The sequence below is a fragment of the Microcaecilia unicolor genome, chromosome 8 (genome assembly GCF_901765095.1).
Source record: "Microcaecilia unicolor chromosome 8, aMicUni1.1, whole genome shotgun sequence".
Lineage (NCBI taxonomy): Eukaryota > Metazoa > Chordata > Amphibia > Gymnophiona > Siphonopidae > Microcaecilia > Microcaecilia unicolor.
The window spans coordinates 88398932-88413343 of NC_044038.1; the positions used below are offsets into that span (position 1 = coordinate 88398932).

The 14412-nt window shown below is 47.2% G+C and overlaps 1 protein-coding gene across 1 annotated transcript in view; it reads left to right on the forward strand.

The window, feature by feature from the left end:
• The window catches only part of LSR (lipolysis stimulated lipoprotein receptor), a 119163-nt gene that overhangs the window by 28499 nt on the left and 76252 nt on the right, over positions 1-14412 (forward strand). The window contains exons 2-3 of the mRNA XM_030213376.1: positions 5046-5387; positions 14208-14327. Of these exons, the coding sequence (XP_030069236.1) occupies positions 5046-5387; positions 14208-14327 (462 nt within the window). The remainder of the gene's footprint in view (positions 1-5045; positions 5388-14207; positions 14328-14412) is intronic.

A 14412-nucleotide genomic window follows, 5' to 3' on the forward strand; every position in this document is an offset into this window, starting at 1 on the left:
AATCGCACAAATGTAGCAGGGGTTGATATGGTCCCTCCTTCGCTCATGTTTCTTGCTCCGGTTCAGGGAGCGGTTGTTCACTGTGAGGAAAGTTTGTGTTGTGTTTCTGCTTCGTTATACTGTGGAATATTCATATACTGAAGATGGAAGGCGCTGGACGTCCAGGGTGACTGCCTTCTTTGTGTTCTCTATCTCCACCTGCTGGTAGGCGGATACAACCCACCAGTTCCTGGATTTATCTGCTGTGACTGAAGGAAAGAAAATTATCAGGTAAGTCCTAATTTTTCCTTCAGCTAGTATGTAGTTTGTGTTGGGATCTGTAACATTCTGCCATCTTCTGTCTTAGTCTGCACCTTCCAACAGGTGCTGTGCTGGTGTTTTTAAGGCATCCTGCAGTGTGTTACATTGGCATTTTTTTGTAGGCTGGAATTTGCTGATGATAGGGCTGGCTTGGTAGGGTGAGTTTGATACTAGTATTTAACGTTATTTTCCTGGGTTTTGAGGGGACTTCAAATTTCTTAGTAGTGGAGGGAGTTTATGTTGCTGTTTGGAAGACACCACAACCATACCAAAAAAAAAAAAAAAGAGGGGGAGCATTTTAATTCTGCTCTACTTATGTTATTGGGGATGTTTTTCTGTGAATGTGAAGTGTTTGCAGAACTGGAGGTATAGTTTATATTTGGCCTCTGAAAATCTTTCCTTGTCTCGGTGTGCATGTGTGCACATTGTTGTGCATGACCTCTACAGCATAGTCTTTTTCACGGAGCTGATCAGACCTGTTTTTGTCTGTATCCTCAGCGCCTCAAAAATTTTGCTTAAATTTAAGTCCTTTTGCTGTTAACTCCTTTTTTTTTTTTTTTTTCTTTTTTTATCCAATCATGATACCTCTCATTCTATTCTTTGCTCACAAGTCAAAGGGGATTTGTGATAGAGAAATGCAGTTGGCAAAGCTTTTCGGTGATAAGACCAGGACATCAACATTGGCATTGGAAACATCTGTCTCCATGAGTCCAGAAGCTGCATTGTTTGCTATTGAAGCATGGCACTGAGGTTACCAGTGTCTTTGAAGCACCCTCAACTTGAAACATAGAAACATGACGGCAGATAAAGGCCATATGACCCATCCAGTCTGCCCATCCTCTGTAACCCCTAATTCTTCCTGTTCCTAAGCGATCCCACATGCTTATCCCATGCCTTTTTAAATTCTGGAACAGTCCTCGACTCCACCACCTCCACCGGGAGGCCATTCCACGCCTCAACCACCCTTTCTGTGAAATAATACTTCCTTAAGTTACTCCTAAGCCTATTAACTTTCATATGCCCCCTTATTCCAGAGCTCTTCTTCATTTGAAAAAGGCTCTCTTCCTGTACATAAATGCCCTTGAGATAATATCCTGTCTCCTCGCTCCCTCCTCTCTTCCAGCGTATACATGTTGAGGTTCATAAGTCTGTCCCTATGATTTTTGCATTCAAGACCGCTTACTAATTTCGTAGCCGCTCTCTGGACTGACTCCATCCTGTTTATATCTTTCCATAGGTGCAGTCTCCAGAATTGCATGCAGTACTCCAAAAGAGGCCTCACCAGAGACTTATACAACGGCACTATCACTTCCTTTTTCCTGCTGGTCATGCCTCTCTTTATGCACCCAAGCATCCTTCTGGCTTTGGTCGTCACTTTTTCTACCTGTTTGAAAGCTTTAAGGTCATCAGACAGAATCACCTCCAAGTCCCGCTCTTCTTTCGCACACTGAGGCATTACAGCCCCTATACTGTACCGTTCCCTCGGATTTTTGCGTCCCAAGTTGAATTGATTTGCACTGTCGTGTCGTATTTTTAGTGGGAGGCTGAGATGATCAACAGTGAGTAGGTCTTTACCACGTTGCTCTCTCTCTCCCTCTCATAACAAATTGCTGTTTGTTATTGCCTGATTGCTTTGTTATTATCTAAACTGGTAAGGAATAAAAACTTTCTCTTTGGAAGAAACATAGCCTCTGTCTTTTCTGTCACCCCATATCTTGGGGGTGGCTGGTCCACTGTATCTTGGGTTGGGTGTAAGGAGGCAGAAAACCCTGCTGGTATATTTCTTATGGTAAGTAGAAAGGCCAGAGAAAGAATTACCACATATTATAGCCTGAGACTGGGTGCTTAGCAGAGGGGACCATATTAACCCCCAGACACCACTATAAACAAAGTGCATGACCCTGCATTTTTTGGGATTATATATTTATTTGTAACATTTGTATCCCACATTTTCCCACCCATTGGCAGACTCAGTGTGGCTTACAAAATACCGTAAAGGCGAACGCCAAGTCCAGTAGGGGTAAACAAATATAGATTGAAATAGGGGTCAGATAAGATTAGGGTATAAGGTACAATAAGGGTCAACAATAATAAGGAATATATTATATTATAATGGACTAAACCTTAGTTGCCAAATATTGGTCCATTCCTCTAGCTTTGCTAGGTTCTTCCTCATGTCATTCACACCCTCCAGGTTGTCCACCCTGTTGCAGAGTTTAGTATCATCCGCAAAGAGACAAACATTACCAGACAGCCCTTCCGCAATATCGCTCACAAAGACGTTAAAAAGAGCCGGCCCTAGGACTGATCCCTGCGGTACTCCATTGACTGCCTCCTTTTCTTCAGAGCAATCTCCATTTACCACCACCCTCTGTCTCCTACCATTCAACCAATTTTTTACCCAATCTGTTACTCTAGGTCCCACACCGAGGGCATTCAATTTATTTATCAGTCGCCTATGCGGTACCATGTCAAAGGCTTTGCTGAAATCCAGGTATACCACATCAAGTGCCCCTCCCACATCCAACTGTTTGGTCACCCAGTCAAAGAAGACAGATTCGTCTGACTTGACCTGCCACTAGTGAAGCCATGCTGCGTCTCACAATCCTCCTCTTTAGAAGCGTTTCCATTAGTTTACTCACCACTGAGGTCAGACTGACAGGTCTGTAATTCCCAACCTCCTCCTTACTTCCACTCTTGTGCAAGGTAACCACATCCGCCCTTCTCCAGTCCACCGGGACCACTCCAGTTTCTAAGGAAGCATTGAAGAGGTCTGTCAGCGGAGCCGACAGAACTTCTCAGAGTTCCTTAAGCACCCTCGGGTGTATCCCATCAGGCCCCATCTGTCTACTTTTAGTTTGGCAAGCTCCTCACACACAGTCCTCCGTAAGCGGGTCTTGGTCTACCATACCTCCATCCCCTTTAGCCTTTGTTTTCTGCAACCCTAGCCCCGGTCTTTCATTTGTGAACACAGAGCTAAAATAATCGTTAAGCAGTTCAGCTTTATCCTTATCTTCCACATACTTCTCTCCCTCAGCTTTGAGCCTCAATGCTATTATGGCACTTCCTCTTGTCACTTACATATCTGAAAAAGGTCTTGTCCCCCAATTTTACTGTATTAGCTTTCTTTTCCTCCATTTGCCACTTCACTTTCCTGATAGCTTTTCCAGCTTCTCTTATTTAGGTATTCTCTCCTGTCTTCATCCTTCTGAGTCGTCTTATAACGTGCAAAGGCTAGCCTCCTTTCCCTTATCTTGTCAGCTACTACATTCGAGTACCAGAGAGGCCTTCTTTTCCTCTTTCTTTTATGTAATTTTCTAACATAAAGGTTAGTCGCCTTTAACATAGCTCCTTTCAGTCTCGTCCATTGCTGTTCTACATCCTTCAGCTGTTCCCATCTTTACGCTGATGACTCTGAGATCTACATCTCCACCCCTGAAATCTCAACCTCGATCCAGGACAAAATCTCAGCCTGCTTGTCTGACATTGCTGCTTGGATGTCTCAACGCCATCTAAAGCTCAACATGATCAAAACTGAACTTCTCATTTTTCCCCCTAAACCCACCTCCCCTCTTCCCCCTTTCTCTATCTCTGTTAATGGCACTCACATCCTCCCTGTCTCCGCGGCTCATAACCTTGGAGTCCTCTTTGATTCCTCTCTCTCCTTCTCTGCCCATAGTCAACAGATCGCAAAACCTGTCGCTTCTTTATCTACAACATTAGCAAAATTCACCCCTTCCTTTCTGAATACGCTGCCAGAACCCTTATTCACACCCTTGTCGCCTCTCGCTTGGACTATTGCAATTTACTTCTCACTGGTCTTCTGCTCAGCCATCTTTCTCCTCTCCAATCTGTCCAAAAATCTGCGGCACAACTTGTTTTCCGCCAGAATCGTTATACCCATAGTAGCCCGCTCCTCAAGTCACTTCACTGGCTCCCTGTCCGCTTCCGCATTCAGTTTAAACTTCTCGTACTGACCTTTAAATGCATCCACTCTGCAGCCCCCCATTACCTCTCCGCTCTCATCTCTCCCTACATTCCTCCCCGTGAACTCCGCTCGCTTGACAAATCTCTCTTGTCGTCGTCCTTCTTCACTACTAACTCCAGGCTTCGCTCCTTTTCTCTCGCGGCACCTTATGCCTGGAATAGACTTCCTGGACCTATACGTCAAGCTCCATCTCTACCTGTTTTCAAATCTATGTTGAAAACCCACCTTTTCACTGCTGCTTTTAGCTCCTAGCCACAATTGCCCTCCCCTTGTCCCTTCCTCCCTTCTCACCCATTACTTCCCTCACCCGTAACTGTCTTGTTTGTAAGCTCTTTCGAGCAGGGACTGTCTCTTTGTATCAGGTGTTCAGCGCTGCGTGCGTCTGGTAGCGCTATACAAATGCTGCTAATAATAATAACTGTTCCTTGGGAAATTCCCCCATCTTGGCAAAGTTAGTTCCTTTGAAATCCAGGACCTTCAATCTCGAATTGAGGACTGCTCATATTACCCTTCATCTTACCACTTTGAACCTCATCACAATCTTACGTTCTATAACATCCTTTTCCCTGAAAAATGCTGCTTATTCATTTGAAATATTTGAATACCTGAATACTACTCCTGAGGTGATGATTAATATGGTAGGAAAGTATATTAACTGCTTTATTTGCATTATTACATTTCTTAACAAATTTTCTAGTAGGTATTGCAAAATCTGATTTGTATATTATTTAATGCCTTCTCCATTTTTCTTTTATAGGGCTTTCCTGTGGTATACAGGTCACCATTTCAAATTCATTCAATGTAGTCATCTTGTTCCAGCCAATCACTCTACAATGCACTTACGAAACGACTGCCCAGCAGCCACCTACTGTAATATGGAAATACAAATCCTTCTGCAGAAATCGCATTACGGATGCTTTCAGCTCTTCCAGCCAAAATGCTCAGATCAATGCCCAGCTTCAGCAGAGCAATCCCGGCTACAATCCATACGTGGACTGCCAAGACAGTGTCCGAACCGTACGGACAGTGGCTACCAAACTGGGTTCAGCGGTCACTCTTGGGGACTTTTATCAGGGACGCAAAATCACTATTACCAACAGTAAGATTTTTTTAATCAGTCATAACAATTTTTTTTCTCATAGTATATTTCAGTGAATGTTAACTCCTGTGCATTGAAACTGCAAGTCTTTGACTCTCTTCATGGCATGCTACATTTTGAAAATAGTATATAAAATAAAACAGATTCTGACAATTTAAAATTGAAATGTGACTTTCCTTGTCATCAAGCAGATGAAGCCATTACGTATGGGTTGTGTCCATCAACCAGCAGGGGGAGATAGAGATCACTCAACTTTTCACAGTGCCTCATGGCCAGCTAGCTCCACTGCCTCTTCAGTATTCTCTATCTCCCCAAGCAGGGTGGCTGCAGCTTCTTCGAGCTCCATCAAAAATCTGCCTGGGGGTGGCTCCTGGCTTGCCAGTTGTTAGCCGGGGTGTTAGAGGCTATAGCAGCTTCACTTTGAAGGCACATAGGTCAGCCCTTTCCCTGCCATACCCATGCCCCCGTGGATGTGGACATATTAGCTTGCTTTTCCCTGTCCTTTCCCACTCAGTGGATGCAGGCACATTGGTTCGCCTTTCCCTGCCTTTCCCACTTATCTGAGCCTCCGGAGTGTTTTTATTTACCTCTTTTGCCTCTGCTTTCCTCACAGCGTTAAAAATAAATAAATAATTAAAGTCGCGTCACGCTTTAGCGCAGCGATCTTGGAAAAGAGGTTTTTTTTCCTTGAGATTCTTCTGCAGGACCAGGAGCTGTGATACTCGGTCTAGTGAGGTAAGAGTGTTTTCTGACTCCTCCAGGGTGGGCCCGCGATCGGGACGTTTTTGGCGCGAACCGCCATTTTTTAAATTTTACCGCTGTTTTTGGCGATGGCTGCGGAGACTGTAAAGCTCTGTTCTAAATGTGGCAAGCGCAAGTCAGCAGCGGGGCTCTAATTCATGCTGTACAGACGGTAGAGCCGGCCCGAGCATGGCGAGCGGTGATCTTTTGCGCTCTGAACTGGCAGCGGACGCCATTTTGGATTTTCCACACGGCGCGACCTCCGTTGCAACGGAGAACCCTGAATCCGGGGGGGGGGGGGGGTCCTCTGAGTGAGGCTAATAATAGAGCTGATAGCCCTGGGCAGGATCCGGGCGGTCAGGGAGCGGTTTTCTCCCCTGATTTTGTTTTAATGCTGCATAGGGCGTACATGCTTAAAAGAGCTCTTCCACGGGGTTCTTCGGAGTGGACCCTCTGCCTGCCCCCCCCCCCCCCCCCCCCCCCCCCCCCTGTGGATCCTGGCCTTTTGGAGTTGGCTTTGCCTGTTTCTTATCCTCCTGATAAACGCAGAAGGGCTAATTCCCCTTCTGAGTGTGGAGCAACCCCCCTTTCCCCCCATGTGGTCAGGCTATGAGGATTCTGAGGGGTCTGGCAGAACTTCTTGGGCTGAGGAGCCAGAGTCGGGTGCAGAATTGCCACAGGAGCTTGATGATCCGTCTACAGTGAGGATTTTCCATCGCGAGGAGCTGCCGGCACTTATTTCAGATGCCTTACAAGCCCTCTCGATTGAAGATCCTGGGAGTGGCACAGCCTCCTCTGTTATAAGCTCTTGGATGGAGTCATGCAAAGGAAAGGCTCAAGCAGGCTTTCTGGTACTAGCCATCCTTGGATTAAGGATGGCTAGTACCAGAAAGCCTGCTTGAGCCTTTCCTTTGCATGACTCCATCCAAGAGCTTATTTCGGCTCAATGGGCTGACCCCGAGGGACCTTTGAAGGTTGCCAGGGCTATGGGGCAATTATACCCTCTGAGTGAGGAACATTTGGCTCGCTTTGCAGTGCCTAAAGTGGATGCCCTGGTCACGGCTGTGACAAGGAAAACTACCCTCCCTGTTGAAGGAGGTGTTGCCTTGAAGGATATTCAAGACCGCAGGCTTGATTCAGCTCTGAAGCGGTCCTTTGATTTGGCAGGTCTCACTGTTCGGGCGTCTGCATGCAGTTGTTATGCTGCTAGAGCCTGCCTGGCTTGGTTACAGCAGGCAGTGGAACAGACCGGTGATGGAGCGGAGACCTTATCTGAAGTGGCTCCGCGGATGGAGTCGGCCTTATCCTTTTTGGCTGACGCCCTTTATGATATGGTCAGAGCTTTGGCTAAACAAATGGCTGGGCGGCGGACATGGCCTCTAAGCAAAGGTTGGTGAAGTTGTCCTTTCAAGGCCTTCTCCTGTTTGGTGAGGAGCTGGAAAATATTGTTAAAGGCCTGGGGGATTCCAAACCTCAGCGCTTGCCCGAAGATAGGCCGAAGCCTTCCTCTAAGGGTCAGGCGGTCAGCTCCTCTTACAGACCTCGCTTCCGTGAAGCTAGAAGGTACCGCCCGGGGCGTGCTGCTGGGTTCACTTCTCGTGCCGCGCTTTCAGCAGAGAAACTCCTTTCGCTCGGACAAACGTTCCGCAGCTTCCGGTTCAAGGCCTGGAGTTCAGGGGCGACCCTCTCAATGATGGTGCGCCGGCCCCCTCCTCGTTTCCTGTCATCGGAGGAAGACTTTCCCTCTTTTTCGAGGAGTGGGCCAAAATCTCCGCAGATCAGTGGGTCCTTGGACCTGATCAGAGACAGATACCGAATAGAATTCGATGCCCCGGTGAGAGATGTGTTTGTGGAGTCCCGATGCGGTTCTGCCGCCAAGCGGGCAGCGGTAGAGGAGACTTTGCACAGTCTGTGCCGGATAGGGGCTGTGACCCCAGTGCCTCCCGCCGAACAAGGTCTAGGCCGCTACTCCATTTACTTTGTGGTGCCACAAAAAGGCGGGTCTTTTCGCCCGATCCTGGACTTAAAAGAGCTAAACAAGTCCTTAAGATTGCGGCATTTTCACATGGAAACCCTGCGCTCCGTCAGTGCGGCGGTACAGCCAGGAGAGTTTCTCACGTCTCTGGACCTGAAAGAAGCTTACTTGCACATACCAGAAGTTTCTGCGGTTTGCAGTGTTGGGAAAACATTTCCAATTTCGGGCCTTGCCTTTTGGCCTCGCCACAGCTCCCCGAACCTTCTCCAAGGTAATGGTGGTAGTAGCTGCCTTTCTCAGGCGAGAGGGTATCCGGGTTCACCCGTACCTAGACGACTGGCTCATCAGAGTGGTTTCAGTCCTTCAATCTGTGGGCTTGGTCGTCAATATGGCCAAATGTTACCTGATCCCCTCGCAATCTCTAGAATATTTGGGGGCCAGGTTCGACACAGCCTCGGACTATGTGTTTCTTCCCGAGCAAAGGCGGTGCAAGCTTCAGAATCAGGTCCGTCTGCTCCTGAGGATGCCCCGCCCGTGTGCTTGGGACATTCTCCAGCTGTTGGGATCGATGACGGCCACCTTGGAAGTGTTGCCATGGGCGAGAGCGCACCTGAGACATCTACAGTATTCTCTACTTCAACGACGGTCTCCAGTATCTCAGGATTATCAGTGCAGACTTTCTTGGCTCCCTGCGGCCCGCCTCAGTATGGAGTGGTGGCTCTCGGACAGCATGTTGCGGTGGGGAATGCCGCTGGTGCTCCCCGATTGGTGCCTAGTGGTGACAGATGCCAGCCTGAAGGGCTGGGGCGCACATTGCCAGGGGAAGCATGCCCAGGGTCTGTGGACGCCCGACGAGTCGGAGTGGTCTATCAACCGCTTGGAGTTGAGAGCGGTTTCTGGCTCTTCTGGCCTTTCAAGTGACCCTGGAAGGACTGGCGGTCCGAGTGATGTCGGACAACACGACAGCAGTGGCCTACATAAATCGACAAGGCGGCACTCAGTGCAGAGCTCTAGCCGCGCAGGCCGAACAAATTTGCCACTGGGCCGAGCTGCATCTACAGTCCCTGTCAGCAGCTCACATTGCAGGTCAGAGCAATGTGCACGCTGACTATCTAAGCAGGCATCAGTTCGATCCAGCGGAGTGGGAACTAGCAGACGATGTATTCCTGCAGATATGTGCCAAATGGGGCAAGCCAGTGATGGATCTTATGGCGACCAGTTCCAGTGCCAAAGTCCCGTGCTTCTTCAGCAGACGGAAGGATCCTCGCTCTGCCGAGTTGGATGCCTTGGCTCAACCCTGGCCCCTGGGCTTGCTGTATATCTTCCCTCCGTGGCCCTTGATAGGGCGAGTGCTCCTGCGGATTCAGCTGCATCCAGGAGAAGTGGTGCTTATCGCCCCGGATTGGCCCAGGAGGCCTTGGTATGCGGACCTCCGACAGATGTTGTTGGAGGCTCCCTTTCCGTTACCTCTGGTTCCGCACCTGTTGTCACAGGGTCCGCTGGCCATGGAGGACGCCTGCCGCTTTGGTGTTATGGCATGGCGATTGAGAGGGCGCAATTGAGAGATAAAGGCTACTCAAATAAGGTCATTTCCACTCTCCTGCAGGCCCATAAGCGCTCCACTTCCGTGGCTTATGCCAGGATTTGGCGCCTGTTTGAAGTCTGGTGTGTTTCAAGAGCGCTTTCTCCGTTGCGGGCTCCTGTCTCGCCGATTCTGGACTTTTTGCAGGATGGTGTACACAAAGGCTTGGCCTATAATTCCCTGCGGGTGCAAGTGGCAGCATTGCCCTCACTGCGTGGCAAGGTTGAAGGCGTGTCCTTAGCTGCTCATCCAGATGTGGCACGGTTTCTTAGAGGGATGCTTCGGCTCCATCCTCCCGTGCGGGCACCTTGTCCAGCTTGGAACATGGGGTTAGTATTGAAGGCCCTTCAGGGGGCTCTCTTTGAACCGCTTCGGCGTGCTTCAGAGAAAGATTTGACACTGAAGGCCGTCTTTTTAGTGGCCATTACCTCGGCGAGACGGGTGTCAGAACTCCAGGCGCTGTCCTGTAGAGACCCTTTTCTGCAATTCTCAGAGTCAGGGGTCACAGTTCGGACCGTGCCGTCCTTCATGCCTAAGGTGGTTTCAGCGTTTCACCTAAACCAGCCTGTTTTTCTTCCCTCCTTTGTTGAGGAGGAGTTTCCAGATTCATTTGGGCAGTTGCACCTTTTGGATGTGCGCAGGACTCTGTTGCAGTATCTGCGAATTACAAATTCTTTCAAGACCGCTGATCCTCTTTTTTTTTGCTTGCAGGTCCTCGCAGAGGGTCTTCAGCGTCTAAAGCCACTATTACCCGTTGGCTCAAAGAAGCTATCTTTTCAGCATATCTGCTGTCTGGCCGGGCTCCGCCTGCAGCCTTTAAGGCACATTCCACAAGAGCGATTTCCTCTTCCTGGGCGGAAACTGGAGCACTATCTCTTCATGAGATTTGCAGTGCTGCAATAAGCTCTCTTTCACCCGACATTACAGGCTGGATGTGGCTGCCAGGAGGGATGCGCGTTTTGGAGCACACGTTCTAGCGCGTGGTGTAGCTTGTTCCCATCCTATTTAGGGATTGCTTTGTTACATCCCATACGTAATGGCTTCATCTGCTTGATGATAAGGAAGGGAAAATTAGGTTCTTACGATGATAAATTTCTTTCCTTTAGTCATAGCAGATGAAGCCATGAGCCTTCCCTGTATGATTGTCAGTATTGCAGTGATTTTGATTTTAGGTGCTGTTCTTGTTTCCTGAAGTTATATTCCTTCCTTGGGTAGTCGGAAAACAGTCTTCAGGATTCTTGTTACAGTTATAGGAGGATGAGTTCATTCCCTCCAGTTCATGTTTTGGGAGGATGAGTTTATTCCCTCCAGGAGGATGCAAGTATTCCCTCCGTTTATACAAAGTGGAGGACGAGTTTATTCCCTGCAGGAGAATGAGTTCATTCCCTCCTTTTTTGGAGTTTATGCCCTTGTTAAGGGGCCATCGTTCGCTGTGAGGAAAGTTCATGTTATTCCCATTGCAGTTTACCATACTGCTTTGGAAGCTTCAAATACTGAAGAGGCAGTGGAGCTAGCTGGCCATGAGGCACTGTGAAAAGTTGAGTGCTCTCTATCTCCCCCTGCTGGTTGATGGACACAACCCATACGTAATGGCTTCATCTGCTATGACTAAAGGAAAGAAAATTATTATGGTAAGAACCTAATTTTCCCATTTGACACTGTTCACTTCTAGTTTCAATAGCAAATGCTTAAAGTTGTACAAGGAAAATAGACGACTTTATAACTAAATTAGCAAACTTACAGAAAAAAAATCTAAGCAAATGATAGAAGGCTTCCAAAATCCAACCTGAGGACCCTACAGCCAGGGGGAGTTTCAGGATAACCCACAATGAATATGTATAAGAAGTTTGCATTGAAAATCCAGTATATGCTAACTTATCACACATTTATTGTACATGTTCATTTGATAGGGGACATACCTCAGGTATACTTATGAAAGTACTATTTGTGTATTTCTTCTTTACTGTGTATACATAAGTTCATGTTGCTTGCATCTATTATCTGAAAAGGGGAAATAACAAGATACTTGAACAGTAGAATAAAGGTGTTTTAAAAATGTATTAACCCCTTCCTGGATGAAGATAGGATATAGCCATAATGATTCAGACCAATGGTCCATCTAGCCCAGTATCCTGCTTCCAACAGGGGGTAGTCCAGGTCACAAGTACCTGACAAAAACCCAGCATATAAGCAGCAACATTCCATGCTACTGATCTCCGTTGCTTCCCCATGTCTGTCTCAATAAGACTATGGACTTTTCTCCAAGAACTTGACTAAACCTTTTGTAAACCCAAATACGCTAACTGCTGTTACCACATCCTCCAGCAACGATGTGGGTAGCTCAACCCAAGTAAGACCTCTGGCATGGGTCTACCTTCAGGTGCTGGTGTTTCTTTTGTATTGATGATAGAGGGTATTTCCTTGCGCCACAATGCATATATGCCCTCTTCAGATACTTTTGTCTTGGTGGTTTCTGCAGTTTTAGAAGTTATAGGTGCAGCTTCAGGGGAAGAGAAGGTCAAGTCTCAAATGGTGGTTGCAGACCACCATGTTGGATGAAAGGGTCGAGTCTTGACACTCCAGAGTATATGGCGATGACCACAGACGTGAGTCTCAAGAGTGGGGGGCTGCTGGTCAAAGGAAGAAGCAACCTGGGCAGTAATCTGGCTGGAAACCAGAGCAATTCATTGGGCACTTGGACGTTTCTGGGCCTGGTCCACAAATAGGCATGCAGATTTTATTCGACAATGTTGTAGCCATGGCATATGTGAATCAAGGAGGTATGACCAGTGCTCAGGTTGCTACTGCTGGAATGGGTCAAGGTGCATCTGACGGATTTGTCAGTGTGTCAGTGTTTACACATAGAACAGAGAACTTTTCAAGTGGATTTCCTAAGTTACAACTGGTTGGAATCTTTAGCAGCATAAACTGTGAGCATTTTTGTTTTCAAGTCCATTAGGGTTTTCTAATCGGTAAAGGGTTTTTGCAGTCAGGTTGTTTTGTTTTACTTAGTGTGGTTTTTTTAAAATTATTATTGTGTATGTAATTATTATGATCTGTCTTTGTTTCAGGTAGAATATACCGTATGTACTCAAATATAAACCCACTTGAATATGAACTGAGAATATTTTCCCCCTTAAGGGGGAAAAAATGTTAACTCAAATATAAATCGAGGGTTTATATTACAGCATTCCTTCCGTTCCCTTCTATCATTGCCAGCCCCAGGAACCGGCAGTGCTCACTTAATTGCTACCCCCACCCCCCCCCCGAATAGGCACAGCTCACATGTAGTTCCTCCCTGCTCCACACCCCCATACCTCTCTGGTTTAGTGGCATGTTGGGGCAGGAGTGATTCCCCCACTTTTGCTTTCCCATGCCATCTCCCTGGTAAAAATGGCTGCTATGACTTCCTGTAGTGACTGGCAGCAGCCATTTTTACTACAGAGACAGCATGGGCAAGAGTGAGTGGAGGTCACTCCTGCCTCAACACGCCGCTAGACCACCAGAGAGGTACGATGGGCCTTGGGGGGAGGGGGGCTACCAGTGGGCCCAGGAGGGGGGGGGGGGGGTTGTCCGGTGAGAGGAGGGAGGGAGGAACTAAGTGTGAGCCATGCCTGTTCGGAGGGAGGTAGTCGGTGAGAACTCCGCTGGTTCAGTTGGGGATTGATGGCAGCATTGGAGGAGAAGGGACACTACCGGGAAGGAGGGAATGATAGGGAATACCATATATCATGGGGGGGGGGGGGGGGGAAGAAGTTTGATCTCGAATATAAACCAAGATTAAATTTTTGATGCCTTTTTGCAAAAAAAATCTGTTTATATTAGAGTATTTACAGTAAATGCTCTCAATATTTTTATTTAGGCATCTTATCTTCCTGTGTAGAGAGAGGTCTTTAAGGTAGAGCAGTCTGCAGCTTATAATTACTAGTATGGGAGGTTGTAGGCACATGGTCTAATGTGTGGGTGAAGCAGAATGGTATAAAAATTATAAGGGAGAGAGCCAATGGGCACCCTGAGGTGAACTAAAGAGCACAGCTTCTTTGTGTGTGCTTCTGGGGCAGGTGCTGCAGTGATCAACAAATTTCAAAAGTAAACAACCGGGGCCTGCAGAAACAAGAGCAAGCAACAGGTCAAAATGTACAGAATAGTGAGTTGTAACAAGTGTTCTCTGAAGACAGAAAATTACTAGTCTCTCTGCCAATATAGGAGCTACCACCTGTGACCAGTAAAAAAAAAAACCTTTTAGGCCTCTGTAGAAGTAAATAGAAGAATCCATTTGTTAGTGCTGAGCATGATCACACAACACACGTGTAACTAGTGAGTTGCCATCTCCTGGGAATAAGAGCTTCTTATGAAGTATAATGGCAAGTTCTGAATTGTGTTCTGTGCGCTGTTGAATGTGATGAAGTACTGCAGTGAGACTGAGCCACATGTAGATGGTTTCATTTTGTATAAAACTGCTGTAGATGCTAAATTACAGCAAACATGTATGTAATTTTATTTTTCCCACTTCCTCAATCAGATGCTGAGCTCAGTATAGAACAGACTGCTTGGGGAGACAGTGGAGTGTATTACTGTTCTGTCATTTCAAACCAAGATCTTCAAGGAAATAATGAAGCATATGCTGAGCTTTTAGTACTAGGTAAGTTAAAAAGAACCATACATTTTAAGAATTTCGGGGGTGGGGGGATTTGTTCAGAACTGGTTTAGTTATTACTATAACTGCA